Source organism: Thermomyces dupontii (assembly GCF_041956625.1).
Source record: "Thermomyces dupontii strain NRRL 2155 unplaced genomic scaffold VTN31scaffold_6, whole genome shotgun sequence".
Classification (NCBI taxonomy): Eukaryota; Fungi; Ascomycota; class Eurotiomycetes; order Eurotiales; family Trichocomaceae; genus Thermomyces; species Thermomyces dupontii.
In genome coordinates, this window is record NW_027192312.1 from 844,296 (window position 1) to 870,456 (window position 26,161).

At 51.3% G+C, this 26,161-nt stretch overlaps 11 protein-coding genes and 1 non-coding gene across 12 annotated transcripts; 6 read left to right on the plus strand and 6 right to left on the minus strand.

Annotated features, from left to right (window-relative positions):
• Positions 1 to 3,499: 3,499 nt before the first annotated feature.
• Positions 3,500 to 5,286, plus strand: VTN31DRAFT_6164 (uncharacterized protein; the record flags this gene model as incomplete). Its single annotated transcript, XM_069406744.1, has 4 exons — positions 3,500 to 3,739; positions 3,822 to 4,455; positions 4,522 to 4,844; positions 4,915 to 5,286. The coding sequence occupies 4 exons, from the start codon at positions 3,500 to 3,502 to the stop codon at positions 5,284 to 5,286; spliced, it is 1,569 nt and encodes a 522-aa protein (XP_069259246.1).
• A 283-nt stretch (positions 5,287 to 5,569) lies between these two features.
• On the minus strand, positions 5,570 to 6,848 carry VTN31DRAFT_6165 (uncharacterized protein; the record flags this gene model as incomplete). The annotated part of the gene is made up of 2 exons (XM_069406745.1): positions 5,570 to 6,169; positions 6,222 to 6,848. 2 exons carry the CDS (start codon positions 6,846 to 6,848, stop codon positions 5,570 to 5,572), a joined length of 1,227 nt encoding a protein of 408 aa, XP_069259247.1.
• Positions 6,849 to 8,256: 1,408 nt separating this feature from the next.
• Positions 8,257 to 9,840, minus strand: VTN31DRAFT_6166 (uncharacterized protein; the record flags this gene model as incomplete). The annotated part of the gene is made up of 6 exons (XM_069406746.1): positions 8,257 to 8,886; positions 8,951 to 9,244; positions 9,298 to 9,332; positions 9,395 to 9,564; positions 9,642 to 9,745; positions 9,805 to 9,840. 6 exons carry the CDS (start codon positions 9,838 to 9,840, stop codon positions 8,257 to 8,259), a joined length of 1,269 nt encoding a protein of 422 aa, XP_069259248.1.
• A 287-nt stretch (positions 9,841 to 10,127) lies between these two features.
• VTN31DRAFT_t66 lies at positions 10,128 to 10,208 on the minus strand. Its single transcript has one exon. It is a non-coding gene; the product is annotated as a tRNA-Ser (tRNA).
• A 1,016-nt stretch (positions 10,209 to 11,224) lies between these two features.
• VTN31DRAFT_6167 (uncharacterized protein) lies at positions 11,225 to 12,364 on the plus strand (the record flags this gene model as incomplete). The annotated part of the gene is made up of 1 exon (XM_069406747.1): positions 11,225 to 12,364. The coding sequence occupies one exon, from the start codon at positions 11,225 to 11,227 to the stop codon at positions 12,362 to 12,364; it is 1,140 nt and encodes a 379-aa protein (XP_069259249.1).
• A 1,265-nt stretch (positions 12,365 to 13,629) lies between these two features.
• On the plus strand, positions 13,630 to 14,825 carry VTN31DRAFT_6168 (uncharacterized protein; the record flags this gene model as incomplete). Its single annotated transcript, XM_069406748.1, has 5 exons — positions 13,630 to 13,796; positions 13,874 to 13,986; positions 14,077 to 14,570; positions 14,626 to 14,690; positions 14,753 to 14,825. The coding sequence occupies 5 exons, from the start codon at positions 13,630 to 13,632 to the stop codon at positions 14,823 to 14,825; spliced, it is 912 nt and encodes a 303-aa protein (XP_069259250.1).
• A 1,953-nt stretch (positions 14,826 to 16,778) lies between these two features.
• Positions 16,779 to 17,138, plus strand: VTN31DRAFT_6169 (uncharacterized protein; the record flags this gene model as incomplete). The annotated part of the gene is made up of 2 exons (XM_069406749.1): positions 16,779 to 16,803; positions 16,867 to 17,138. 2 exons carry the CDS (start codon positions 16,779 to 16,781, stop codon positions 17,136 to 17,138), a joined length of 297 nt encoding a protein of 98 aa, XP_069259251.1.
• Positions 17,139 to 17,600: 462 nt separating this feature from the next.
• Positions 17,601 to 19,045, minus strand: VTN31DRAFT_6170 (uncharacterized protein; the record flags this gene model as incomplete). Its single annotated transcript, XM_069406751.1, has 2 exons — positions 17,601 to 18,836; positions 18,926 to 19,045. 2 exons carry the CDS (start codon positions 19,043 to 19,045, stop codon positions 17,601 to 17,603), a joined length of 1,356 nt encoding a protein of 451 aa, XP_069259252.1.
• Positions 19,046 to 19,560: 515 nt separating this feature from the next.
• Positions 19,561 to 20,781, plus strand: VTN31DRAFT_6171 (uncharacterized protein; the record flags this gene model as incomplete). Its single annotated transcript, XM_069406752.1, has 1 exon — positions 19,561 to 20,781. The coding sequence occupies one exon, from the start codon at positions 19,561 to 19,563 to the stop codon at positions 20,779 to 20,781; it is 1,221 nt and encodes a 406-aa protein (XP_069259253.1).
• A 213-nt stretch (positions 20,782 to 20,994) lies between these two features.
• VTN31DRAFT_6172 (60S ribosomal protein uL1) lies at positions 20,995 to 21,821 on the minus strand (the record flags this gene model as incomplete). Its single annotated transcript, XM_069406753.1, has 4 exons — positions 20,995 to 21,257; positions 21,310 to 21,503; positions 21,569 to 21,746; positions 21,803 to 21,821. 4 exons carry the CDS (start codon positions 21,819 to 21,821, stop codon positions 20,995 to 20,997), a joined length of 654 nt encoding a protein of 217 aa, XP_069259254.1.
• A 357-nt stretch (positions 21,822 to 22,178) lies between these two features.
• Positions 22,179 to 22,868, minus strand: VTN31DRAFT_6173 (uncharacterized protein; the record flags this gene model as incomplete). Its single annotated transcript, XM_069406754.1, has 1 exon — positions 22,179 to 22,868. The coding sequence occupies one exon, from the start codon at positions 22,866 to 22,868 to the stop codon at positions 22,179 to 22,181; it is 690 nt and encodes a 229-aa protein (XP_069259255.1).
• A 642-nt stretch (positions 22,869 to 23,510) lies between these two features.
• On the plus strand, positions 23,511 to 25,769 carry VTN31DRAFT_6174 (uncharacterized protein; the record flags this gene model as incomplete). Its single annotated transcript, XM_069406755.1, has 8 exons — positions 23,511 to 23,822; positions 23,888 to 23,916; positions 23,980 to 24,019; positions 24,081 to 24,390; positions 24,450 to 24,569; positions 24,621 to 24,946; positions 25,000 to 25,392; positions 25,449 to 25,769. 8 exons carry the CDS (start codon positions 23,511 to 23,513, stop codon positions 25,767 to 25,769), a joined length of 1,851 nt encoding a protein of 616 aa, XP_069259256.1.
• Between the last annotated feature and the right edge of the window lie 392 nt (positions 25,770 to 26,161).

Genomic DNA, 26,161 nt, shown 5'->3' on the forward strand with positions numbered 1-26,161 from the left:
CGTGCATCGAAACAACGAGGTCTCCCTTCGTTGAGAGTGTGCCGATATGCTCCGTCGCCTTTCTTTCTCTTTCCAATCCGATAAAAATGAAATGCATAGCGATATCGAGGACGATTGGCCAAAGTCATGAAGATTCAATCGAAATCACCTCCATATGAACTGCCAGAAACTCCTGATTCGTAGGCTCTATATATAAACTCTGTAGATACCACAGAGAGAAAATCGATAGACATAAAAACTTCCAGTAACGTGCTGCTTACTCTCGATTGTTTCTGGACGGCAGAGAAATCAATCAATCTGAACCACAAACAGTCGGAACCGCATCTTAACGCCACTGAACTCATTGCCGCATCCAATCTCGCTCGCATGTGAGTTAGGCAAGGGTCAACGACTCGATAGAGAGAACCCAATCCCGCAAAGCACCGGAAATAGAAAAATATACGAGGACGAGCACTGGACCAAAAGAGAGGAGATTCGGCGGCAATTCGGTAAATATGTAACATCCATAGTACTCCGTACTGTATCCTCTGACTTCCAATCCAGGCTTAATTAACCGAGCCGATATGCCCATCCCATTCGATCGTTACCAGCTCGAATCAGACGGGACACCTACACCACGTTCTGCTTCGACTCGACCACCACAGCATCAACTGTCAAAATGAAAATCTGAACCTTGGAAGCCACGATGGTTTCTCGTAGGGCCAGCGAAGAAAAAAAAAAAAAAAAAAAAAACTAACGCACTGTTGAAGTGGCTGACATTGCCCTTGCCCCTCGAAACAAATTACCTTGGGTGGCAGAACCGCAAAACCGCTAATTAACTAACCCCCTAACCCTTGTTCAAATGTAACGATTCCATGTATGATCTTCCTATGAGCGGCTACCGCCGGTGGGTGGCGAGCAGCATTGCAATTGATCGAGTTGAGACAGGTTGAGAGGTGAGAAAATGAGGGCCCGAGTCAGAAAAGGGTTCTGATCGAATTTGCGTCATACGCGGGGCAAAAAAAATAATCCCTGCATATTGTTTCTTCACTTGAACGTTCTTGGGCTAGTGGTTGTTTAGGGTTTGAACTTTGTGGAACTTTGAACCTTCAGCAGTCAGTGCAGAGTTAATGAGGTGCTTGGTTTCTTCCCTGGAGGCACCTTGTTCTCTTGGTGATATTTGTTGAAGAATTTTGCGATACATGCATCAACTAGTAATTCATGGCAATTACTTGATCACTGCATCTGTTTTGGGCTTACATCCCAGTGATTAGTATTAGGACTAGTAGTTGACGTAGCAAACGCTGACTGGCAATGTGAAATATTTCGAGGATGCGCAAGTTCAACGTAACGTCAATCAGAAACTGCCATGTCCGATACTCGAGGTCTCGCCAGCAAGCCCTCCGCTTCCTATCAGACAATCCGAGCTGGTTCTGTAGAGCCCTGGTCCGTCGCCCAGTCAGAACTGAATCCTCTAAACTGCAGAAGTCGCCTTTGCCGCCAGACCAACGGGAAGAAACTGGAGTATCAAGGACGAAATAGCTAACTTACCGGCAGTGTCCTCGTTTTGCAGATTGTGAATGACATTCCCTGTCCGTGGATGACGATATCTCACACCACCTGCTCATATTTCCCGTCGAATCCTATCTTTCCACAATGTAGAAGTTGCAAGTTTGCGAGATGAATAGGCTCGATGGATAGATATATGGATATATATTGGCAGGGATTGCGCTTCCGTCGTGATCAGAAAGCCGATTGAGACGTCTCACACGCAGGGGGTCGCAAACACGTCCTGCTGAGCACCATGTTTCAACATGGCACGGCGGCGACCGGCTGACTCGCATGGAGAAGCGATGCACCTGATTCTGCTTTGTCAGCCGACTGTCCAGCTCGCTTCAATCTTCAGGACAAACGTACAATATCATGGCAATTTCTGAAGCCATTCTGCCACATAGACATTCGGGGCACGTCTCATGCGAGCATCTTGCTGGTCTTGGACAATGCAGAACATATCAATGTTTCTCTCCGTCAAGGGGCGTGCCGAGCGATTTTCGCGTTTCAAAAACTCCTTCTCCCGGTAACTCTTCAGCGAGAGACGGCGCCGCAAACGGGCAATGCCTGCCAGTGGGAGAACCTGACGATCCAGCATCGTAGTAGAGTCACAATTGAGTGCGGATCAGACAAAGCCATGCAGGAGAGGTTTGCGCTGTGCGAGATTCTCTTTCGATTTCGTCTGTAAACGTGTGAGAAGGAATCTTCAGGGCCCGAATCTGGGAAGAGCGGTTGCAAATATACTCATACAGGGCTCACCGGTCCCGTGACCGGTAACCCCGAATTGAACAGCATGCTTCGGCAGTCGGCAACAGCGAGTTTACTGAAATTGCGTTCAATTACTACAAATGGTTAGATACCTACTATATTCGTCATCGATGGTGCTCCCCCGCCCAATCAACGACAGGGATGAGGAGGAGATTTTCCGTGAGCTTGTGGCGGCTTCAAGACAAAATGGAGCAGAAGGCCAGAACGAGGCCGAAAACAGTCTGGGGAATTTTGCCCGGCGGCCGAGAAAGTGTCAAGCCGCGAGTCGTGAATTGTGGAGAGGGAAGGGCATTCGGATTGGACTTTGGACCCCCGAAGTTGACTCCGTTTGTTGGCACTCACTTTTTGTCTCTCTGCCAGTTGGCCTTGGCCCAAGCAAGCGCCAATTCTTTTCTTCAGTTCTAGTTAGTTATCAGACTCTTTTTTGAGTCGTACCCTATTAGGTAGCCACAAGCATCACTTCAACCCGAAAAAACCATGCCAGGGTTGAATTGACCTCGCCGCAGTTAGGACCAACGGCATGCCGTCCGATAGTTACTGGGCAGCCATTCAAGGAAATGGATGTTTGAATGCAGATCCATCCAGATTCCCGATCAACCGAGTCAAGTGAGGTGCTGGGCTATGACGTAGTAACTACGTGCCAGTTGGCCATGATGAGCCTCACCTTGTTGCTTGAACATGTACAGAAGGTTCCTGGATGGTTCGGCGGTATTTTGGCCAAGAACACGGGAGTCACTCAAGTACTGTAAGGAGTAATGAGCCCGGTCAACTTTTTGGGGCGAATATCGAATCCTCTCTCCTCGTACGAGACATGGGAAACAGAGTACTGATCAATAACCTAGTTATCTGCGCGCGGTGTGACATTGAGGGTCTTGTTGTGCAGGATCCCGCTTGGTCCCTGTCGAACGGTTGCGAACTTGTAACGTTTTCAAGTCCGATTCTAACCTAGCTCTGAAGATCCCTGCATTCTTCACGACACGCTCGTTCAACATGGGGAAAGCGGTGTTGACACGTCGAGAAGCACGGATCAGTTGAACCTGGTAGCCATCATGTGTCCCTCCAGCGTTATTTGAACGCGTGGCAGTACGACTTCGAAGGTATCTGTGCTGTGTATTTGGCTACTCCGAATTGCTATGAAGCGGCCCTTTGAGCCATCCTGCATATACCGAGTATACATACAAAAGTCGGCGTTTGTATTAACATGACCTTGGGGTCGGTGGCCACCTTGAATCCCTCGACGATCGCCATCTCAGTGGTGATCGTCTCTCTCTTGCTGCGGTTCCTCCATCAGACGGATAGACCCAAGATCAAAAATCTTCCTGAAATCCCTGGAGTGCCAATATTCGGAAATCTTATTCAGCTTGGTGATGAGCATGCTCGACGAGCGCGAGAATGGGCAAAGAAGTACGGTGATGTATTCCAAGTGTGCTTAGGCAACAAGGTATCATAGTAGCCTATTAGTACTGTTCACTTCTTTGTTTCACATTGATTGTCAAGTCGGTTCTAACGAGAATGTCTTGCAGCGAATTGTCTTTGTCAACTCGTTTGACTCTGTCAGATACTTCTGGATCACTCACCAGTCGAGCCTAATTTCTCGACCAACGCTACACACCTTCCACAATGTCGTCTCCAGCTCGCAGGGATTCACAATCGGAACTTCGCCGTGGGACGAGTCGTGCAAACGGCGACGAAAGGCCGCTGCGACGGCTCTCAACCGCCCAGCCGTGCAGAGCTATATGCCAATCATAGATCTGGAGCTGACGGCGAGCATCAGGGAATTGCTCGAGGACACCAAGGGAGGCACAGTTGATATTGATCCGATTCCCTATTTCCAACGCTACGCGCTCAACACCAGTTTGACTCTGAATTATGGGTTCCGCATCGAGGGGAACATTGACGACGCGCTGCTCAAGGAGATTGTCCTTGTCGAGCGTGAGGTCAGCAATCTGCGTAGCACAAGCAACAATTGGCAGGACTACGTCCCTCTGCTGAGGATCTGGCCGAGTCGAGATACAGAGGCCAAACTCTGGCGAGAAAGGCGGGACAAGTACATGACGAGACTGCTGGATATGCTCAAAGAGCGCATTGCAAACGGTACAGATCAACCCTGTATCACGGGCAATATCCTGAAGGATCCGGAGGCAAAACTTAACGAAGGTGAATCCTCGTTTCCCTCATGTTTGCTCATCCGGGGTGCTAAGTAAGATTTCGTACTCTCGTCAGCTGAGGTCAAATCGATCTGTCTCACGATGGTTTCTGCTGGCTTGGATACCGTTCCGGGCAATTTAATCGGCGGCCTGGCCTATCTGGCATCTGAGCACGGACAACAAATCCAACAAAGGGCATACGAAGAGATCCACAAAGTATACCCCGACGGTGACGCGTGGGAGAGATGTCTACGGGAAGAGAAAGTTCCCTACATCACGGCGCTAGTCAAAGAAGTCCTTCGGTATTGGTCCGTGATCCCCATTTGCCTTCCTCGAGTGAGTACAAAGGACATTCCTTGGAAAGATACCGTCATACCGGCCGGAACCACGTTCTACATGGTGAGAGAGAATTCCGCCAATCCAACTCGTTTGGTTGGCTGCTAGCAGATCTGCTGACGAAAGAGGCTAGAATGCCTACGCCGCCAACTACGACGACACCCACTTCGACTCTCCGTTCACGTTCAATCCGGACCGTTACCTGGGTGACACCGATGGCACGCCGCACTATGGCTACGGCGCAGGCAGCCGCATGTGCATCGGCTCGCATCTCGCAAACCGCGAACTCTACACAGCTTTCCTGCGTCTCATCTGCGCTTTCCAGATTGTCCCGCCCCAAGATCCGGCCGATTATCCCATCTTGGATGCCCTTGAGGCGAATGCAACGAAGACGAGCCTCACGCTGGATCCGAAACCGTTCAAGATTGGCTTTCGTGTGAGGAACCGCGAGAAATTGGACAAGTGGCTATGGGCGAGCGGGGAGAAGGCCGCCGTAATGTCCTGAGTTTCATAGATTGGATTGAACAATATATATTGGCAAAGTTGTGGATGTCGCGTGGCTCTCAAGGCCACAATCCATGGTTTGGGTACTCTGCAGAACCTTGTACATGTGCTTGGTCGTCTGAATGCGCGGGTGAGAACTGAGGCACTCACCATCGAATCTCTATTTTTATCTCAGATGAACTAGCAGAGAAACCGGAGTAGTCGTGGAAAGTACTCCGCAGGGAAAACATCGATTATTTAGCATGCAGAACCGGTACAGACATGAGAGATAACATCATCAATCATCACGATAACAGATCCTTGACACTCAGGCCCAACTTCCCTCGCCGATCTGTCAGTTCGCTCTCCTCGTTAGTACTTGGAGCAGTCTCCCCAGTTCGTGAAGTTTTCTGCCAATCTATCGAACCCCTTGGGTCCCTGTTAAGCATGAGCAAAGCTGCAGATACCTCATGATCTGCATCGGTATCTCCTTCAATTGCCGAAGAAATACTGTGCCGATGCCCGCCATAGTTTGGAGGTGGCTTCGACGCTGAAGAGGGTGGCTTGGTAGCTTGCCAAATGAATTGATGGGAGGATGAGGAACTGGACGAGGACCGCGATGGTGGAAGATTCGGGCTGGAAAGGGCGCTGGGGCAACCGTCGGCACTTCCTCGCTGACTTCGCGAATACGAAGAGTCATGCGGAAACATGACGGGCGAGCAATGCTCACTCCCAGCGCTAAGCTCCACCGATTCGGACGCTGCAGGGTTATCGCTACCGGACTTTCCCCTCAACATGATATCCGGTGACGTGGGCGATGGCGGTTCCCTTGCATTTGTTCGGCTGGTCGCCGCCTTGAGTTCAACAATGCATTGCTCAAGGTACCTGACGTAATCGATACTCGCCTGATATCCAATCAACCATCATCCATCTTTCAGGAAGAGAGTCAATTCTTACCTGCAAGATCGCCAACTTGTGCATTTCCTGACCTCGGCATGCGGGGATCATATTTTTCAACGTATTGAATTCTTCGTTCATCTTTGAACGTCTCCTGCGTTCAATCAAGCTATGTGCTGTTTTCCTTGCATGCTTCCGGCCGGCCGCAGTCGTCGCATTGGCCTGCTTCTTCTTTGTGCCCGAGGATGAAGCGGCGGATGTCTTGTTCACGTCTTTCTGAGATTTTGCTGACGCTGATGGTGGCGATGACGACCCGTTCTTCGATTGGCTTTTTTCGATTTTTGGTTTCATTTGGATGATTTTGCGAGCGCGTGTTGGTGGCGGCGGCAGGTTGAATTCATCTAGTGTTCGCTTGGTCCCAGCATGGGCGACGGCTGGAATGCCAGAGCCCAGGTCGAGCTCCATAGGATTAGGAGACGTAGGCGACACAGGCACATAAGACGGTTTAAAGCTCTTTGGTGCAGCACGCCGGGGTCTTTGCGTGCTCCCACCACCTGGACTCAGAGCAGCCGGGGGCAATGAAAATGAAGAATCGGGCACGTCGACTTCACACCGATCACCGTCCACAGATTCGCCCGACATGGCCGGTGTCAATGGCGCGGGGGCGCGCGGCGTGGCTGCCGTCATTGCGGGAGGGAATGAGAACAGGTGGGTTACCTCGCTTCAACCTGCATTCAACCTGCACACAAAGAAGCTCTGGACGGGATGACTCGATGCAGACGACACAGGGCGCGACAGCGTCTTGAAAAGAGAGCACCGCCCAAGGAGGCCCGGGGCAGTGCTTCCTGGTCATTCATGTTGAAAAAGGTGTCGCGTGCTGGCTGATGGTGACTTGCAAGGTACGCAGGAGCCATGTCCGATAGGGCAATCAAGCACATGGAGGTTCCCATGTCGGTGATTGGCCAGGCTCGAGAACCTGCCGGGATTATCTTGTGATCAACCCTAACTGGGTTGTTTAGGTTTGACTGACAGCAAATCAGATTTTGAACGATCAATTTTCAGTTCTCATCCTCGTTCAGTTTCCTAAATCGGTAATAACTGGAATTGCTTATGGCCAATCAGCCCCTCCATCTGAATCATTAAGGGTTTTGGTTGAGTATGATTGGTTGATAAGCTGCCCTTGGCCCGAATCTTGGTCATTGCAACTTTCTATTCCCAGATGCAATTGAATCGTATTCCACGGATTTGCAACTCCAGCTGGAACCTGATTTTACTCCGTACTTTGTTAAACTTTCTCCCCGGCATCCCGTCACCCAATCAGAAACGATCTTGACCTCACGCTTCGTCCGGGACTAGGAGTCCAGGTCCTTTCTGGAGAGTGCGCCCTCATTCCTCGAGACTGCTCCATCCAACAGCGGCCATTGAATACTCCAGCCATTCAGACGAAACACTAGAAAACGCATCCCGAGGCTCATCGTGTCGGTCACGCTTCTGAGCTTCTGGTGGTACTCTCCAATTCCACTCCTAGTGACACTGACAGCCCTCGTGCAAGACGGGAACCTCCAATATCAACTCATTGACTTCTGCCGCAGTGTTGCTCGTTGACGGAACTCGTTCTCTGATGGATCTCGGATGGATAGAATAATATCAAAATGCCTTAACAAGTAGTAAGAAAGCTCAGGAAAGACTGTGGATCACCATGATTGAAATTTAATGGCACTTCGATGGAAGCACCCAAGCCTGCGTTCGCCAGAGCCAGCGTTTCTGACGGACACTTAGAACTGCTGTACGATCGATGAAGCTGTGTGGATTGGATTTTGCCAGCCGGTGCAGGATTGTTGAAAATTTGCAACCCTCAAGGTCTGCCAATTCGATCTGGCCATTTTGATATGCGAATCCAAGATCATCCTGGAAAAACCTTCGTAAAGCACGCCTAGGTCAATGATGATTGTGGCATTTCGCGCATTCTGATTTGCGATGCCAATGTGAAATGCGTAGCCTATTCGGCGTGGTACGGGAACAAGTTCAAGTACTTTGTATAATTTCATGAGATCCATCACGCTGTCTATGAATGCACCAAGATATAAAGCGAATATCAATCTAGATCAAACACTCTCTGCAGAATGATCTTTCCAAGGTCAGCCGGTCCCGGTGAGCCATCCATCCGCACTATGCGGTTCCCTGCGTGACGGCTCAGCCACAATCCATGATCCGAGTGAGACTCCTTGACTTCAGAAGTCACGCGCCGATTGCGCCGGTCTACGACACACATTCCTCGTGTCCATTGTGCAAACGACTCAATACGAATGTCCTCTGGGGACGTCGCCGTCGGTGTCCAACGTGGATCATCCGCTGTTAGAGCATACCACACCACTGCAGGATCGTGAAGCTCCATCACCGTCTTTTCCCCTCCGAGGCCTTGATGGAGGCGCTCCATGGTAAGGAAAACGTGGCTCATGAAAGCGGCCACCCATTCCGCCAGAGGAGAGCCTGCTTCAAGAAGCGGCTTGATTGTACGTTCAAATTCCCCTCGCGAAAGTGTATGCCGATGTGTGATATCCAGTGGGAAGAGGCGCAAGGTGAGCCTCTTGCTCAAACCATCCTGATAGGGGCTCAACACTTTGCTAGGAGGCAGGGTTGTTGCAGGGTTTGGCGAGGTCAGCGCGAACACACGCGCTGCTGCAACCGCATCCGCATACGCGTTGAATTCACCGACGGGGGTAACCTAAGCGTCGATCTTTCTGAGTTTCCAATGCCAGGCCACGATCGCAGGCAAATGACTGACTTACATTGCCAGGCTGGTCTACCGCGCCGCCCATTACGGCGACTTCCTTAACTCGGACGAAGGTTTCTGCATCCTCGGCGGCTGCCAATGCAAGATTCGTCAAGGGACCCAATGCCACAATGGTGACAGTGTCGGGATCGTTTTCACGCAGAGTCCGCAAGATCTCTTCATGGGCCCTCTTCCTAGATGCGATAAAGAGCTTGCGGTCGTCCCCGTCCAGAACAGGTTCGATGAAACTGCTATCGGTTGATGGATCGAACAGGTGTTCCCAAGTCTCGCTCGGGGTGAGATGCGGGTGCTAAACGTGTCAAGATGCTGTCGGGAAAGTGAAGGGCCGTGTGAGCCACTTACCGTGCTATGAATGCCTCCCAATCCGTCCATGCCATCTTTCGGCAGTTAGCGCCCGCTGTCCACAGAGCACATCGAAGCCGCCGAAATTGAGACTTACGAAAATAATCGGCTAGCATTCTCTGATCATCCAGCGGGTGCTCTGCACCAACCGCAATGGTAGGCTTTCGGGCTCTCAATACATTGAATCCCTCGGGCTTGCCATGCTTCTTGCGCCACTCCATTTCCCGCTGGATGATATGCAGCATGGAGACCACATTTCGCAAGCAACTGCACGTCGTTGTTAGCCATTATTGTGCTGTCAATGCTTTTGAGTGAAAAAGAGCATGATGTATGGTCAATGGTACCTCTTGACTTCAACATTTCCAAAGGTGAGAGATATGAGACACACCTCGACATCTTCCGCAGCCCAGCTGAGAGCGAGAAGAAGGGCCAAGATATCATCAATCCCCTGGGTCGTTGTCAGACGTTCGCGTCGTCCAAGATGCACAGCACTGGAGATCAACATACCGGGTCGGTGTCAATGATGAGCTTTGCCTTGGCCATGACGTCAAGCAACTTTAGAATAGAGCCGGATTCGCCAGGGTCGAAGTCAAGAAAGTTGACGTTTGTGAGTACTACACTACGGGGTTTACTCGAAGCCCTTGTAAAAACCCACAGAGTGTATGGAGCGAATTGTAGAAGGCCAGATGTCCTGTACGAGCTTTCCACAATCTCATAAGGTTACATACATTGTACGGATTTTTCTCCGTGGGGAAATGGAGATCAACAAAGCCAGTTTTCAAGCTCACGAAGAGTGCGAGAGGCGTTGAGGAGAAGGGAAAAAAAAATGTCGACAACGGCATGATTCGAACATGCGCGGGCGAACCCAACAGATTTCTAATCTGTCTCCTTAACCACTCGGACACGTTGTCTGTGATGCTGACAGGATCTCCACAATATCCACAAAGAGCCAGGTCAACTCACGTGATTGAAATCACAGTTCTCTCAGTCCAGCCTTTCAGGGCCAGGAACCCATCTGTCAACCTTGTGTTTACTCGCTCAAAACAGAGGCATATATGGCTCCTCATCTGAAGAACAGCACGAGTACTTCGTATAAGGGTACTGATTGTGCTCCATCTTTGCATGCGCATTACCACTGTTTCCTGGGAACTTGAGCATGTCACAACCTTGTATAGCTTGTAACCTACTAGCTTTCGAGTCCTTGTAGCTTTTCACACAGAAGGCCACTGCCGGAAGACGCCGCCAAAATTCAGACTATATGGCAGACGAAGTGAGCAATGCAAGAGTCTATGACTGTTGCCCAATGTAACATCTCTTCTTGCTCCTGTTGACCTAGAACTAGAATCGATTCAAGGATCAATCGGAGATGTGTAATGTACTAGTTAACTAGTCATATCTCCAAGACTCGCACTCCGACCTTATAGTTTGTGTGACCACAGCATTGATTGATCATTTTAAACTGCTTATCTTAAGATCAAGTCCAAAATCACCTTGCATCAAGCATTCGCTTGGTGTGAAACGCGAATCATCGTTGTGTGTTTGGTACTGTACTGTAACGCCCAGCATCGCAATTGGACCCAAGCTTGGGGCCCCCCCTCTCCCCTGAGCCGCTGAGGACATCTGGCATCTCAGCAACCCCAAGCCCCTGCGTCCGCACCCCAACCACCGCCCACCCCGCTGCTCAAGTCGACGCGACAAGCAATAGAAGCCACTCATTTTCAACTATCAACGACGCATCTCCCATGCGTTGAGCTAGATACCTCCCCCTCCAACGATTGTCGCCATTGCGCTGCGTCCGCGGTGAGATCGGCGCGTCCACCACCGTCGCCGCTCCTTTCCTCCTTGACCATTTCAACCCCTTCCCTGGGATCGCATTGTTCCCAGAATTTCTCACCAAAGGGCTGCGCGTCGACGTCCGGAAGGCATCATGAATCCCTATTTGAGTTGGGCCATTGTGCTGGTGGTCGCTGGAGGATTAGGATGGTATTATACAGAAGGATCGCGATCCAAAGGTCGAACGTCGGTCCGGACAGCCGCAGAAAAGAATGAAGCTCCTCTAGCGGCTCCCAAACAAAAGAAACAGAAATCCCGCAAGTCGCCGGGGGCTTCATCTGCTCCTGCCCGGAAAGTGGAGGAGAAGCCGGCGCAGAGCGCTCCAGTGTACACCACCGGTGAGGAGACCGACGTCGACAATAAGGAGTTTGCGAAGCAACTTGCCGCAGCCCGGACCGGTGTGGCGGTTGGCGAAACCAAGAACAAGGAGCGACGCGTCCGGACAACGCCCATTGCCAATGCGCCTGAAAGCGGCAGCAGCGAGGTCTCGGGGCGTTTCTCAACCAACGGAGCCGATGCGGACGACGATCTGTCATCCAGCGACCTCCCCTCGAAGGATGACGTCTCGGATATGCTGGAAAAGCCAGCACCTGGCGCATCTGTTCTGCGATTGACTGGCTCCATGGAGTCCAAACCGAAGCAGGCGAAGCAGCCAGTCAAGAAGCCCGCGGAGACGAAGAAACAGCGCCAGAACCGGCGGAAGAATGAGGAGCAGAAGCAGCTGATGGAGGAGGCCGAGAAAGAAAGGCGTAGACTTCTCGAGAAGCAGCTTCATACGGCGCGGGAGGCCGAGCGCCAGGAGGCCAAAAAAGCACCAAGTGCATCCGCCACGAACGCCTGGAAGACGACCCAACCTCCTGCGCATCCAGAAGCCAAGGTTAACGGCGTCTCTACGGCCGCCAACGTTCCTCTCCTAGATACATTCGACCCAGAGCCGTCACAGGCCTCGAACAAGTGGGCTCAGAACCTGCCTCCAGAAGAGGAGCAAATGCGGATTCTCGGCGTCTCGCAGTCCAGCGATGACTGGACAACTGTGCCGTCCAAGAAGGCCAAGAAGAAGACCACAAAGACCGAAGACGGCGGTGCCGATGGCAGCGCGTCCGACACACCCGCCGCGGGTGCCGAGTCGAGCACCGAGCGGGCGGCACCGAAGAAGACGATCACGCCCGTTAAGATGCCTATACCAGATGCTCGGGTGAAGGGTCATCCTCTTGACTCCGACTGGGCCGCATAACGCATGCAGTTTGTTTCGATCCGTGTATCCTAAACTCCGGCTTTCTTTGCGCTTATGATGGCAGAGCGGAGGATGTCTGGTTTCGTTCTCACACAGACAACGGCGAGAATAACTAGGGTGGAAGGAAAAAGTTTCTTGCCGAGCCAGAGATTGACTGTTTGCAGCATGCGCCTCTGAGTCAAAATACCCTGATTTCCTTTCTTTGTCTCTGTGTTATTTGTCAACTTCTCTACGTTGTTCGTTTCTGTTTCAGCTTTGCTTGCACTAGATTTGAACAGGCCGGCAAAATTCTGTATATTGATTCTCCTGGTGTCTGATCCTTCTGGTTTCTCCTTTCTCTGATGCTCTTGATTGAGACATTCTCGCCGACTACCTGTAACTTACCAGCTATTTCTTTCGGCAGTGTATGTAGTTTACTGGATTGCGGTATGACCAAATCTTCAGGCTTGCCATTCTGAATGAAGTTCTTCACATGACCGCATCAATATACTGTACATGCTTCTTGTACTGGTATGAGCAATAGTTCATCACACAATTGGAATGATACAGAGCAAGGCGGTTCCATACTATTGATGCCATAGAGTTATATTGGAGCATCTGAGAAACACAGATATGCAGTGCCCCTGGACCTGAGGATCTCGAAAGTCCAAACAGCCCTTTGATGCCCTCCATTCCTAACATTATTTTGAAGTTCAAAACTACCAACCAAGGTAGGATACCAACACAGAGAATTGGCATTTCTTCAGCACAGAGAGAGTCTTTCTATAGACAGAGTACTTGCATTAGTCACCACTAGGTCTGGGGTTCTGAAGGCATAATACTCAAAGGTTACAATCTGTCTTGGATCAGGGTCTCAACCCCTCAGGATACAACGAGAGTTCGATCCGATTTTGGGCTTGGAGATTTAAAGTGTCTTGGCAACTAAGCCACATTCGGATAAACGTTGCCGTTCCTTGTAATTACATAAGCAGAACGTCGATCAACCGACGAATCGTGGCTTTTTGGGCATTTCCTCTTCGAGCCCCGAGGTATGAGGCCAGCTTGACCATTCCGTAGATTCACGTCAGAACAAGTCCCTGGTTACATAGCTCAACATCTTGAGCTTTTCTCCTTCTTTTCCAATTTTCTCCTCTAGATATACTCCAGAACACCGGCCGTTGAACGACCATACACTTTGTCTTCGGCATTTGTTTGCGGAGCGGTGTCCTTGATTCCTGAGATTCCACTCCGCCAGAACAGAAACAACCACCGCGGTTCCCGCAGCCATGGCTCAAATACGCGGCACTGCTGGCTACAACCTCGGCCATCAGAATCCCTTTGGCAGTCCCCATCGAGCCGATGCGACGAGTGATCCATCTCCCTTGGACGCCATCCGGGAGCAGACCAGCAAGATCGAAGATTGGCTGGATACTTTGTCCGATCCGATCAAGCCGTATGTTTATCAAGGGGCCCATTCGCAACAAAAGGTGTGATTGACAGAAGCTGACGGTTCTGTGGATAATTGCCTAGTTATGTCCCTGCAATCGGCCGATTTCTGATCGTGGTGACATTCCTCGAAGACTCGCTGCGGATCATCACGCAATGGAGCGACCAGCTGTATTTTCTGCGGACATACCGACACAGTAGGGCACCCAATGCAAGAATACAGAGCAATTCATTTTGGAATCTCTCTAACAAGACGTTTTTTTCCTGAATTTATCGACGGATAATAGTTCCCTGGGGAATCACGCACCTCTTTCTGATTTTTAACGTCATCACGATGCTCGTCTGTTCGTTCCTCGTCATTACGCGGAAACGCTCGGTGCAGGCCGTGAGCGGTCTTCTGGCCGTTGTCGTCACGCAGGCCCTGGGTTATGGTCTGATCTTCGACCTGAACTTCTTCCTGCGGAACCTGAGTGTTGTCGGTGGTCTCTTGATGGTACTCTCGGATTCCTGGGTCCGGAAGAAGTACATGCCCGCAGGCCTACCGCAATTGGACGAGAAAGACCGGAAGATGTACGTACAGCTGGCTGGACGAGTGCTGCTGATCTTCCTGTTCATCGGATTCGTCTTTGCGGGTCAATGGAGCGTCTGGCGAGTAATCGTCAGTATCTTTGGCTTTATTGCCTGCGTGATGGTGGTTGTTGGCTTCAAGGCGAAGATGAGTGCCGTGATTTTGGTCATCTTGTTGAGTGTGTTCAATGTGTTGGTCAACAACTTTTGGACGGTATGTTTGCCTTGACAATGTCGATCGTCACCGCTCTCGCTCACAGTCCATACAGCTACACAAGAATCACCCCAACAAGGACTTTGCCAAGTATGACTTCTTCCAGGTGTTATCCATTGTGTACGTCCAACCTATCTCGGCTCTTTTCATTTTTTTTTCCAACTAACAATATTGATGAACAGTGGTGGACTCCTCCTTCTTGTCAACATGGGCCCGGGACATATCAGCGTGGATGAGAAGAAAAAGGTTTACTGAATTTGGACTGATGCCGGACGATGTATGAGCTCTGTTTCACGCCCTTGTTTCAATTCCTGCTTGCCAGCTATCCATACCACAATGCATGTCTCGATAGGTTGCTTCCCGGTTGTTCCGGCCAGCCGGGTGCAATTCAATCAATCATCTCAGAGTCCCTCAAATCGGAAAACAAAAGAGGAATGGGGCGCCGTGTGGCAAACAGTTGGGTTATTATTTCGTCGGTAAAGGTTCATGATGTATTATTACTATCAACGCAAACTCGGTTGGATTTAGATGCCAGTCTGCAATGTTCCTAGGACTAAGGTGGCATGTATACATCCATCGACAATTGACCAGATTCATAGATCAACCACAAGGCTATCCCTTTCTGAGGAAACTTCTAGCGCTTGTTATGGCGCCCGTTTCGCCTTCAGAGAAACTAATCTCTGAATTGGCAGATCACACCACAAACAAATGCAGCGTTGCTCCCGACCCGGCCCTACCGGGTTGCTGCACGCCTCGCCAACACATTGATGTCGACGCAAGAGAATATCGCGGACCTGATATTGGCGACACCGCCAGCAAAGCCAGCCGTCATTCACTTTGCAACGACAAAAGTCACCTTTACCAGGAGCGGAAATGTAAGACGTGCGCTTCTCGGGAGCCTGACGGTAGGTGCGATCCCTGTGCGGGTTACCCGTGGTCCAGCAGTCGACGCAGAGGTACCCGGTGCGTGAACGCCAGATGTTGAAAGGGTGTGCGAAGGATGCCTATGGACAGCGTTAACGGGGGGACAACAAAAGTACAGGCAAACAGGCGTCGCATCTCACCCGCACAATACATGTCATACATACAGGCATCGAGCAATACCGGCACAGGCCCGTTGTATTTCCCTGAAAGTGCGTGGCTTCCGTACAGTCCCATTTGGCACGGGCCTTGAGCTGGTTCCAGTACGGTGTCTGATGACACCCGATGAACAGATCCCCTCGCACCGCTTGCGGTTTCCCGTCTTGATCCGGGCCCGTCAATGCTGTGCACCGGGGAGCCGGCAATGGGAATCCATGGAGCACGGCACGGTACTCACTGTTGACCCGAGCGAGCTGGATCAGGTCGCCCAGTCCGAGGTGCGAGGCGAGAACGGACACGACCGGCCAGAGGGAGAGAAGGTCAACTAGCTCCGGCATAGACCAAACTAAGCTGTGATGCTCTGGGGAGAGCCATCAAAAAGATTTAATTGTGTTTTTGCGCGGCGGCTTCGGCATTGAACGATGTTGTTTTTTGTTTTCTCTTTTTTTTTTCCACGGCTGGAATGCTTGAACTGAGTTATGACGCGATTGCTGCAAGGCCGTGTATCCGGTCGGGAAGATGATGAAGGGCCAAAGTCGCTGCTGCCATACGGGTTCTTGAGAATAGACATTCGATTAGAACAGACAGAGCTTCAAACTCAAGGAAAGAATGTTCGAGTAAAGATGTGCTGAGTCTGGTGATGTTCAAGTTCTTTTCTTTTCGTTATTTCTGGCCAGTGGAGCGTTGACATCAGATCAGCTTATCAGCGATGGGCAGATTCGAATGATTGGCCAATATGGGGCCAAGATTCTCTGATATGTAACATGATTGGCTTCCATCAGGCGCACCAACCCGCTTTAGGTAAGTGAATTACCTTATTAAGTTAGACTCGACTTCCATACGTTACTGTACATCCTGTATTGTACTTACAGAAACCGTTAGCTAGTCGTTACATACTCGGGATCCAAGCACAAGCATGCTTCCATCCTCACAACACTGCCCTATCACCTGAAGAACTCCTCTTTGTTCTCTTTGCTTCTCCCTCGCTGCTCTCTCAGCCATTTAATGAAACCTGTTTTCGCGTCTATAACCACTGCCTGCCCCCTCGTGTGACGCGGGGAGACAGGCCGTCTCTGGTGGCATTCTCGCCCTTCTCACCTCGCGACTTCTTTTTTTCTCGATTTCACCATGTCTTTAAGCTCATACGTCAACAGTAAAAGCAATCCAATTGCTTCTGCTTTATTATTCCCGTCGCTAACCTACATGTCACCCGTAGAGAAAGTCCTCGTCATCACCGTCGACGGCCGCACGCTGCTCGGCACCCTCCTTTCCACGGACCAACTCACTAACCTCGTCCTCTCGGAAACCGTCGAGCGCATCATCCGTACACCGGACGATCCGGAGCCCAGCTCGCAGATCGAGCATGGCCTGTACTTGATTCGAGGCGACAATGTGGTGATTTGCGGCGAGGTGGACGAGACCATTGACGCCCAAATAGACTGGTCGAAGGTCAAGGGCGAGGTGATTCGCGGGACGAAGAATCCATAATTGCTGCCAGGCTACGAGAGGCTATGTTCGATTGATTGATGAAGAATCTGGAATTGGCGATCCGGGTTTATGGTCGGCTTCCGTCAAGTCAAGGGCAATCTCTCTCACGCAGGCTGCGTGCATCGACATATCAGATGCGATAGTATGCTCCATGGCGTCGGCCATGTTGCTCTGGGAGATTGCACCGCCCGACACTTGCTGCGTTGTGCTGCATTGTACTACATTGTATAGAGTTGGGCAGGGTAAAAGCATGATGCAATGGTATTGATTCCCCTTCCTGTCTATGTTTTCAACATACGAAGCCGAATAGATCGCAATGAAGGATAAAGAGGAATAACACCTAACTTCACAGTGGGTATGCCCGAATTCAATCTAAAGAAAATGCACGACAGCAGGAAAAAAAAACGCCATAATACAATATAGGCATGATCATTGATCCGAGTAATTTCTGACCAACAGACTTCAGCCCAACGACGCCAAATCTAGTGGCACGCTGCTGCCCCGGCCCGCGCGATATCGGCGAACACCGCCAACAAAGGGCCGCGGCTTAGGGAACAGGCTTTCGTCTTGAAATTTGAAGCGGTTGTCTTCGATTCGGATCGGACCATGTCCGGACAGCCGTGCTGAAGGCATTGATGCACCATTGCTGAGCGTATATGCACTGGGATCGAGCGCGGAACGTCCAGGCGATTTGGTTGCCAAGTCTTCCTGCGATGTAGGGCGCGATAAAGATGAGCCTCCGCTAGCCGATGGTCTGCGAGGAGGTGCCAGGGAAGGTGGGGGAGGGGGAGCAGTGGGAGCAGCTGGGGCAGATGTCGGGGGTGGTGGCGGTGGTGCCGCCGGCGCCGCCGGAGCAGATGTTGGAGGAGGTGGGGGAGGAGCGGAAGGCGCCTGCGAGCTGCTAAACGCATTTCGAGCAGCTTGTACAGCTATTGATGGCACCGACGGAGCACCATTGGGGGGAGGCGGTGCTGCTGAGGATGGAGGTGGAGGAGGAGGTGCTGGGGGTCGTGGTGCAGATACAGCTGGTGGCGGCGGGGGAGCAGAAGCAGGCGCGGGACTCGCGGAAGGTGGCGGCGGAGGCGGAGGTGCAGCCGGAGCCGTGCCAGACGGCTTCCGAGAGGAGGGAACTGGCGGTCTTGAAGAAGGAGGCGGCGGTGGTGGGGCAGCGCGCGGCGCCGCGTCTGGGCTCGATTTCGTTGACACCATGGACGAAGGTCGCGATGCTGGTGTAGGAGGCGGCTTGCGTAGATTGGCAGCTATTGCGTTGATGGCTTCGGATGGTGGCCGTGGTGGTGCTCCCGGAGGTTTCGGAGGCTCATAGTTCGGCTTCGATGAGCTAGTGGTTTCCGAATCCGATAGGTAGGATGCGTCACGCCTGGCACCTGTATCGACGCCGCCTCGGCTGCGCAGTTTGGGCATTCCACCCGCGAACAGGCCGCTCAATTGGGGAGCACCAGGAAGAGGGCTGCCGCCGCTGTCCTGACCGCTGGCTCCCCCATCGCTGCTGCTCCTTGCCCGGTTCGCCGCCGGCGGCGCCAGCCCGCTCGGTGGCTTTGGCATGCCTGGAACCGGGGGAGCGCCACCAATTGTCGATCCGTTCGATTTTGACGATTTCTCGATCATAGGAGCTGAGCGATCATTCGTGGCCGTCTTCCTCAGTCGAGCCCCTTTAGTGATATCGGCCATGAGAGCGCTCTACGGCGATCGCTTAGCAACTGATCATCACAATGCTCACGACGACATGAGAGAACCCAACATCATCGGCTACGGCAGAGAGGACGCACCCTATCTGGAGCATTTCCACCTGAGGGTTTTGGCAAGCCTGCCGCTGGCGGCGGCGGCGGCGGCGGAGGAGGCGCTCCCATGCCGGGAGGAGGAGGAGGAGGGGGCGGAGGAGCAGGCATGACGATGGTCAAGGAAGGAGCGACCGACGGATGTCACGGCGGAAGGAGGCGATGGTTTTGCAGGCACAATCACATTCACCGGAATCAGGCTGTGAAATCACTACTTCTTGAGGATGCTGCAGAAGGTCAAAGGCGCTGTGGCCGGTCGGCTACTGTCGATGTGAGAGTGACCCAAGATGCATTCTGCCATGACTGTGGCCGATGGCTCGTACTCGTATGATTCCATTGATACGTAAATGTACGGTAAATTACGAGCAAATATAAACGATACTTGCCCAAATACAGCTTCGTTACGTATTTTAGATTCTTGATAAGGTTAGGTACCGTACCATACTCCGTACTGAGCCAAGCCAGCCTATGTGGCGGTGCATACCCTTCTCAGCCACAAGGCTATTCGCACGTGGTTCGGATCAAGCGCAATCTGGAGACGGCCAGCTCCCAAAGCTCAAGTCGACATTGACACTGGACTCCGAACAAACAGCGCAATTGATGCCGGTATTGTGAAGTGTTCAACAATGCGCACAAGGCGTGCTCTTTACTTGGGGCCAGTGTGCCAATTCTGCCGGTTTTCCACCGCCGCATCAATCACACGACGTCCACAAACCGCAGCAATCTTCCTCGCTCAGACCTCGAACAATGTTCGTGCGCGCCAATGGAGACAAACATGGCCGTCCGCCATGTATAGCAGCCCGACGACTTCGAAACGACATGCATCCTCTGGGCGGTCGTCTCCTGCGAACCTGGTTCTGAAGGACGTTATGGAGACATATCGGTCAATTCGAGATTCGGACGAGGTGCCTTCTGACGAAAAGGTCGTGAAATTACTTCGAGAATGTCAGCAGATTATTGAGTCATTTGAAGTATTGAAGGAAGAGCATGCAAAAGCAAAGTCCAACGTGACCTCGTCCCTGCTGGACCTCGAAGAAAATGCCCTCTCAGCAGAACGGGCGTCGAAGGTGTTGACAACGGAGCGCCAAGTGGCGGATTCTATCTCCAACCTCGTTAATGAGCTACTCTTGGACGAGAAAGTTTTCATTTCTCAGGAGGCATTGGAGCTGTACACCAAAATCCAATCGCGACTCAAGCGTGCAGACTATTTCCCGAAAATCTTCACGCTCTATGCCAATAAACCTATTCCGGAGAAAAATACATCACCAATAAAGTATCGCGCACAGAATCCGAAGAGCATCAAGAATGCCGTGCCCACAGAGCTTGCTAACATGGCTCTGGACGTGGCTGTGGAGCAAAAGAACATGTCTCTAGCCCTTGCCATCATCGATACGACGTTCTGTGCTCCGGCATTTTACCGGGCCAAGATCTTCAAAAAAGCCTCGCTACCTCTGGCAGGTCTGGCCGCGGCGCCATTGGCCTCATACGTTGCGGCGTCATGGCTGGCGGACTATCAGAGTTCCATGGACCATTCGACGGCGTTGTGGATCGCGTTCAGTGGGACACTGGCGTACGTCGGATTTACCTCCTCTCTTGGTCTAATTGCTGTTGCCACTTCGAACGAACAGATGGAGCGGGTGGTTTGGGCATCAGGAATCCCGCTGCGAAAACGATGGTTGCGAGAGGAAGAGCGCGCCGCGCTTGACAAGATAGCAGTGGCTTGGGGTTTCAAAGATCCCTATAGGAGGGGTGAAGAGGAAGGAGAGGAGTGGGAGAATCTGCGGGAGTTTATCATGATGAGAGGGATGATTCTGGACAAGACAGAATTGATGGAGGGCATGGAGTAGATGCAAATCAGTGTGTACTGGTACTGTACAATAGCATAACATGAGTATCTACATTATTCAAGACTATTTACCTCGAGACGAATGCACGAATGGATCGCCGGCATGAAATGTCTGTTCAGATTCATAGCGGCAGCTACTCAACTCTAGACAGGTACATTCATCAACAAAACAGATTTTCTCATTTCCAAGCATTCAATGCAAGACTAAAACAGTCTAGTACAGACGCTTGGGAGGAGACATCGTAGCCTTGATGACCAAGCTGCCAACGTTCTGCCAGCCCTTCTTCAGCAGAGAAACCAGGTAGTTGATGGCCAGCATGATGTTGGAGATCAGCTCGTCCTCGGTCATGGCCACGTTGCCAACGGCAACACCCAGGCAAAGGACCTTCTTGAGCTGGAACTTGATGGTCGACTTGACCTCGGTGATCTTATTGGCCATGTCGTCAGAGTGAGAGATGGGGGTCGGGAATTTGCCGGCTGAGAGTTGATCAGCATCGAGGAATCTTGACACGGAATAGGGAACACAAACCTTTCGACAGACCGGGTCCAAGCAGACGAGGAATCTGCTTGATCAGGGAGTCGGAAGCGACAAAGGCATCGTACTTGCGGGCCAGCTTCTTGATGAGCTTCTTGTTCTTGTTCAGCTTCTTGAGATCGTCGGCCGACATGGAGTCAATGCCCAGGTGCTTAGCACGGTCCAGATCGTGCTGGTCACCCAGGATGCTGTAACGAGAAACATCCGCCCATCAGCAATTTGCCACCGTCGCACTCTTCGTTGTCGTACATACCAGATGCTCATGTTCGGGCGAGGAACGGAAGGCAGCTTGATGGTGCCCGAGAAACGCTTGTCACGCTGGGGGTCATAGTTCTTCAGACCGATTTGAAGCTCGACGGTCTCGAGGAAGTTTCGCTTCTTCTTGTTCTGGGAGTAGTCCAGAAGCTCCCGGACATTTTGGCGCACTCCGGCTATTCAATTGAGTCAGCCTCGGAATCCCCAGGCGTAGATGCCAGTCAGTACTCACCGACTGTGACTTTCGACATGGTGATAACAGTCTTCCAAAAGAATCCTTGATTCTTATGGTGAGGCTCTGCGCAAAATGTCGTTGATGAAGAAGTTCAATAAATGTCGGCGCAATAATTTTGACTCTCCGCTTGTGGGAATCGAATATCGCTAATCCCGTTATGGAATAGCTAGCCCTACATTCTGTGGCAACCTCCAGTATCTGATTGGTCAACGGCGGTCTCTGCCCGCCCTATGCCGTTTTAGGTCACAAACACGCGAACATGAACTTCGTCTCGTGGCCATGGGCGCAAAGAAAACAGAGCATCACTCCCACTTTTATTGCTTCTTAGAACGACGTCATCATACTTCTGAACATGATTGACTGGTGTTCTCAATCAAGTATCGAAGTTTTTCTCCCATTTCATGCTGCATTCTGATTCCGCTTCAGTAAACTCGACGAACCCAGCTTTCTGATAAAGGTGATAGCCGGCATGGTTGGACGTATGCACTTCCAACGCGACCGTGATCCCCTTGGCTGAAGCCCGGCGGGCCTCGCTTTCTGCTGCAGCCATGGCAGCTTCGATCAGACTGCGCCCCCGACCTCTGCGACGGTGCTCCGGACGAACAAACATGCCCACAACGACATACACTGCATGTTGACCTTGGATGGAGGGCAAATGTGGCGGGTCGGTGATGCCATCTGATTTGAATGGCTCCATTGGGTGAGATGTCGCAGTTGGTAGGATCTTCGGGCCAGCGAGTGACACCATGCCCAGCCATTCATTCTTCAGCAGGGCATCACGGCCTGGAAAGGGCGATAATGTCGAGCCCGAGTGAGCGTCCGTTAGTATGTCCAGTGAAATAAATGTTCGGACAAGCGGGTTTGTCAATCGTCTCAGCCAGTCGTCATGGGTGAATTTGATCTCTCGCTCGTAGTTGGATCCGAATGCTGAGGGATCGACTCGAAGCCCTTCCAAACGGAGTGACTTGTAACGGTCAATCACGACTGGAATGATATCCGGACCAAGATCGTCGCCCCTCGGTAGACAGACGATGTCTCTACTAAGCACGGAGGAAGACGTCATTTCGGAGGTGGGAAATTTCTACATTGTACGCACAGAATATCCTGAGTTTCCTGTTACCGATGCGATTCATGTACTGTTATGACTCATTAACCGCGGCGACCGATGACTATTCCATACAAAACGGGGGAAATAGTAACAACGACATTATTTGAAAATTCTACGCTTAGTTACTCCGTTCTGTTGGTATTGCTGTTTGTCGTCCTATGAAGCCACATCCCTGATGTACAAAGTACTCCGTACGAGAGTGCCAATATCATGTTTGCAGTTGGTAAGCAAACCTCTTAACCACAATCTCAAGGACGCTTCATGAGTCGTCCTAGGAGATTATTTCGGGAACGCGCCGATCGATTTGATCGATTTTCAAACTTGGCTTAGGGCGAAGGGGCTTGATCACTTGAGACAAATCACAGGTTGGTTGTTGGTTGGCGGCTGATGCAGCCATGCAGCCAGCTGATCCTCAATCCTGACTAGCTCCGAGTCAGAGCTGAGATTTATATTATAACTGCGGAGTATGGAGTTCATTGTACGACTGATGAGCGTAGAACGCGTGTGATGTCCTCGCGTCTCCTTACCTCAAGCTGCTCAAATCGGTAGAATCGGTGTCTTCGATTCGCAACTTCTCCGCTCGAGATCGGATGGATCATGGACCTTAAAGAGTCTTCTTCCAGCGTGGCCAAGCAAACAGACAACGCCGGACCTCCGCCACCACCAGAGCGAAAAGCGACGGGGAATTGCACTGCACAAGAATATTATGCCGCGTGCTCAGCACGGAGACCGGGATTATTGAACAAGTTCAAAGATATAGATGATGCGGCAAATTTCCGGGCGTGTCGTTTGCTATTGCACGATCCACGGACCAAGAACTTCGTCCTTGACTTCGGCAACGATGATGCATGGTGTGCGGTGGATTTATCCAAAGAGGACTTCGCTGCCTTGATGGACAGCGAGATCGAGGTATGCACCTGAGAAAAAATGCAGTTATGCAGGGTCAAAGACTAATCTCGTGGACGAATCACTAGAGACCAAAGATATTTGGGACAAGATGGATGTGAGTTTGATAACTCTATACGGTCCGTGTCTAGATGCGTGTTAATGCCGAGCTTCTCAACAGTAACATTTGGGCACCAGAGACACAGAAAGACATCGTCCGAGTACGGCCAGACGGATGATACGCAATCTCTCCTCCCCAGAAAGACACTAACCGTGCAACAGCATGTCACAGAAAGATATGGGCTATCATATAGGCTCATCCAAATGATGTGCACGGAGCCAATCCCGCAGACCAAATCCCCCACCGAAGCGCCAGAGCCTCCTCCCAGGCCAACAACCAGGGCTCGGCGTCGTTCTTCGGTCTTCTCCAACGAGAAACCCGCTGCAATGGACGACGACCTTGAAAACGCCCGTCGTCTCAGTGACCTTCACCCGTCCCTTATGTCAGAGGCTACCTCGCTGCGAGATCTGACCTTTTCGCACATCATCAACCAGATCTGGCACTTTTGTTCTGTGGATTACGGCCGGCAGTGTGAGTAGAATCGATAAGATAGTTGTTTCAGAATCGTGGCCTGCTCATACTTGCTCTAGACACTTGTATCGGATACAATTCACTGTATACCGTCAAAATCAATGGAAAGCCGATCAACAATGGCAGAGACAGGCCAGACGGGAAGCGGATATGGTGCTGGATCATTCTGTGCAGCGATGGTATGAGCTTTCCCGACTCGTGTTCATGCAAACACCTTTTGACCGATCTAGGAACGGTAATATCGATCCAAGAAAATCCCTTCCCTGGCCCATACAAACCCACGGCGGAGGAGGAAAAGATTATCGTGGGCGCGGTGCGAAGAAACATTGTTACAATCTTCTCCGGGGCATCGAAGCAACATTCAGCGGACAAAACCAGCCAGTCGTTGGTGAATGTTCACATCCGATATTTCTCCGACTCTCCTGCCGAAGAGGCAAGTATTTCACCAAGCGACGGTCCGAGTCTTGTGATGTATTATATCTTCGATGACTGGGTGTCGAGCTATCGTCTGGTGGCTCAAAGAGAGCATATGTACGGTGCCTCTTTAAATGAACTTGTGAGTAGTCCGCCGTCCTAGTTTGGCTGACTAGCGACTGATATTTTCAATAGAGACAGAAAATGCTGGAACGACCAATGGTGGATTTGGTGGACGACTTGCACTGGATTGGCCGGCGGTTGGCTGTTCTGAAGCGCCTCTATCAGAGTTACGAGCTGATCATGACTCGAATTTTGCAGCGGCAGCGCCTGCTACGGGAAGAGGCCCGTGATCGGCAAGACAACCGCCCCTGGTTAACGAGTACATTGAATGAGTTGGACTTCCGAGACAACATACATTCCAGGTCCGCCAGCACCTTTTTGGCATCTGAGTACGGCAACGTGACCGGCGTCCTCCTCAGCTCAGCCGCTGTTGGACGCTTTGAGCGATTGGCAGATCGGATCAAGTTGTATTGCTTGGATGAAATCGAGGCCTGTTTGAATGAGAAGGAATCTTTGACGTTCATGGTAGGCAATCCTGCGAATCATGGGTTTCGACAGCGTACTGATGACATTGGCACCAGAACTTCAACCTGATCGCCCTCAAAGACTCCCAGGCTATGGAGAAGCTGACCCGAATCACCGTTTTGTTGGCCAAGGTCACGATCCTCTTCTTGCCGGTTAGTCTGATGACTGGCTACTTTGGGGTAGAGATTGCGGACCTGCAGGAAACTTTCTCAGGAACCGCATACTGGATCTCATTTGCCGTGATTATGTTCCTGTCTGCGGTTGCTCTGGCCATCTTTGGATATGCCAGTGACACGATCGAAGGCAGAACGATCTACCAGTCCCTGTTTCGGACATTCTTTCGATCGTCGAAGGAGAAGCTCGCACGGAAATCATGACCGCCTCTTAGCATTTGGGTGTATTTATCTCAACAAAGATACTCGTTATAACAGCCACCACTGCTGGGTCAGGGTGCAGGGACAGGCCAATACCAGAATATTTTGTGTCATTTGATACTGAGGCTTTCAGCATGGCAACCTGCTATGCACAGGAGACTCAGCCAGAGCTGTTGCATGTATGTATATATCAAGAGAAGCAGTACTCGGTACTCGTAGAAATGAAAATAAACAGGCACTTCATCATGGCCCATCGTGGACTTACATAACATGGCGTGGTTACAAGAGTGCTATCAGAGATCGCTGCTTTAGTGACGGAAGCTACGCTGTCAGCCGCACTTCCTAATCTGGGCCTGCCGAGAAACAGGCACAAAAATTTCTCGAAGCATCATTTT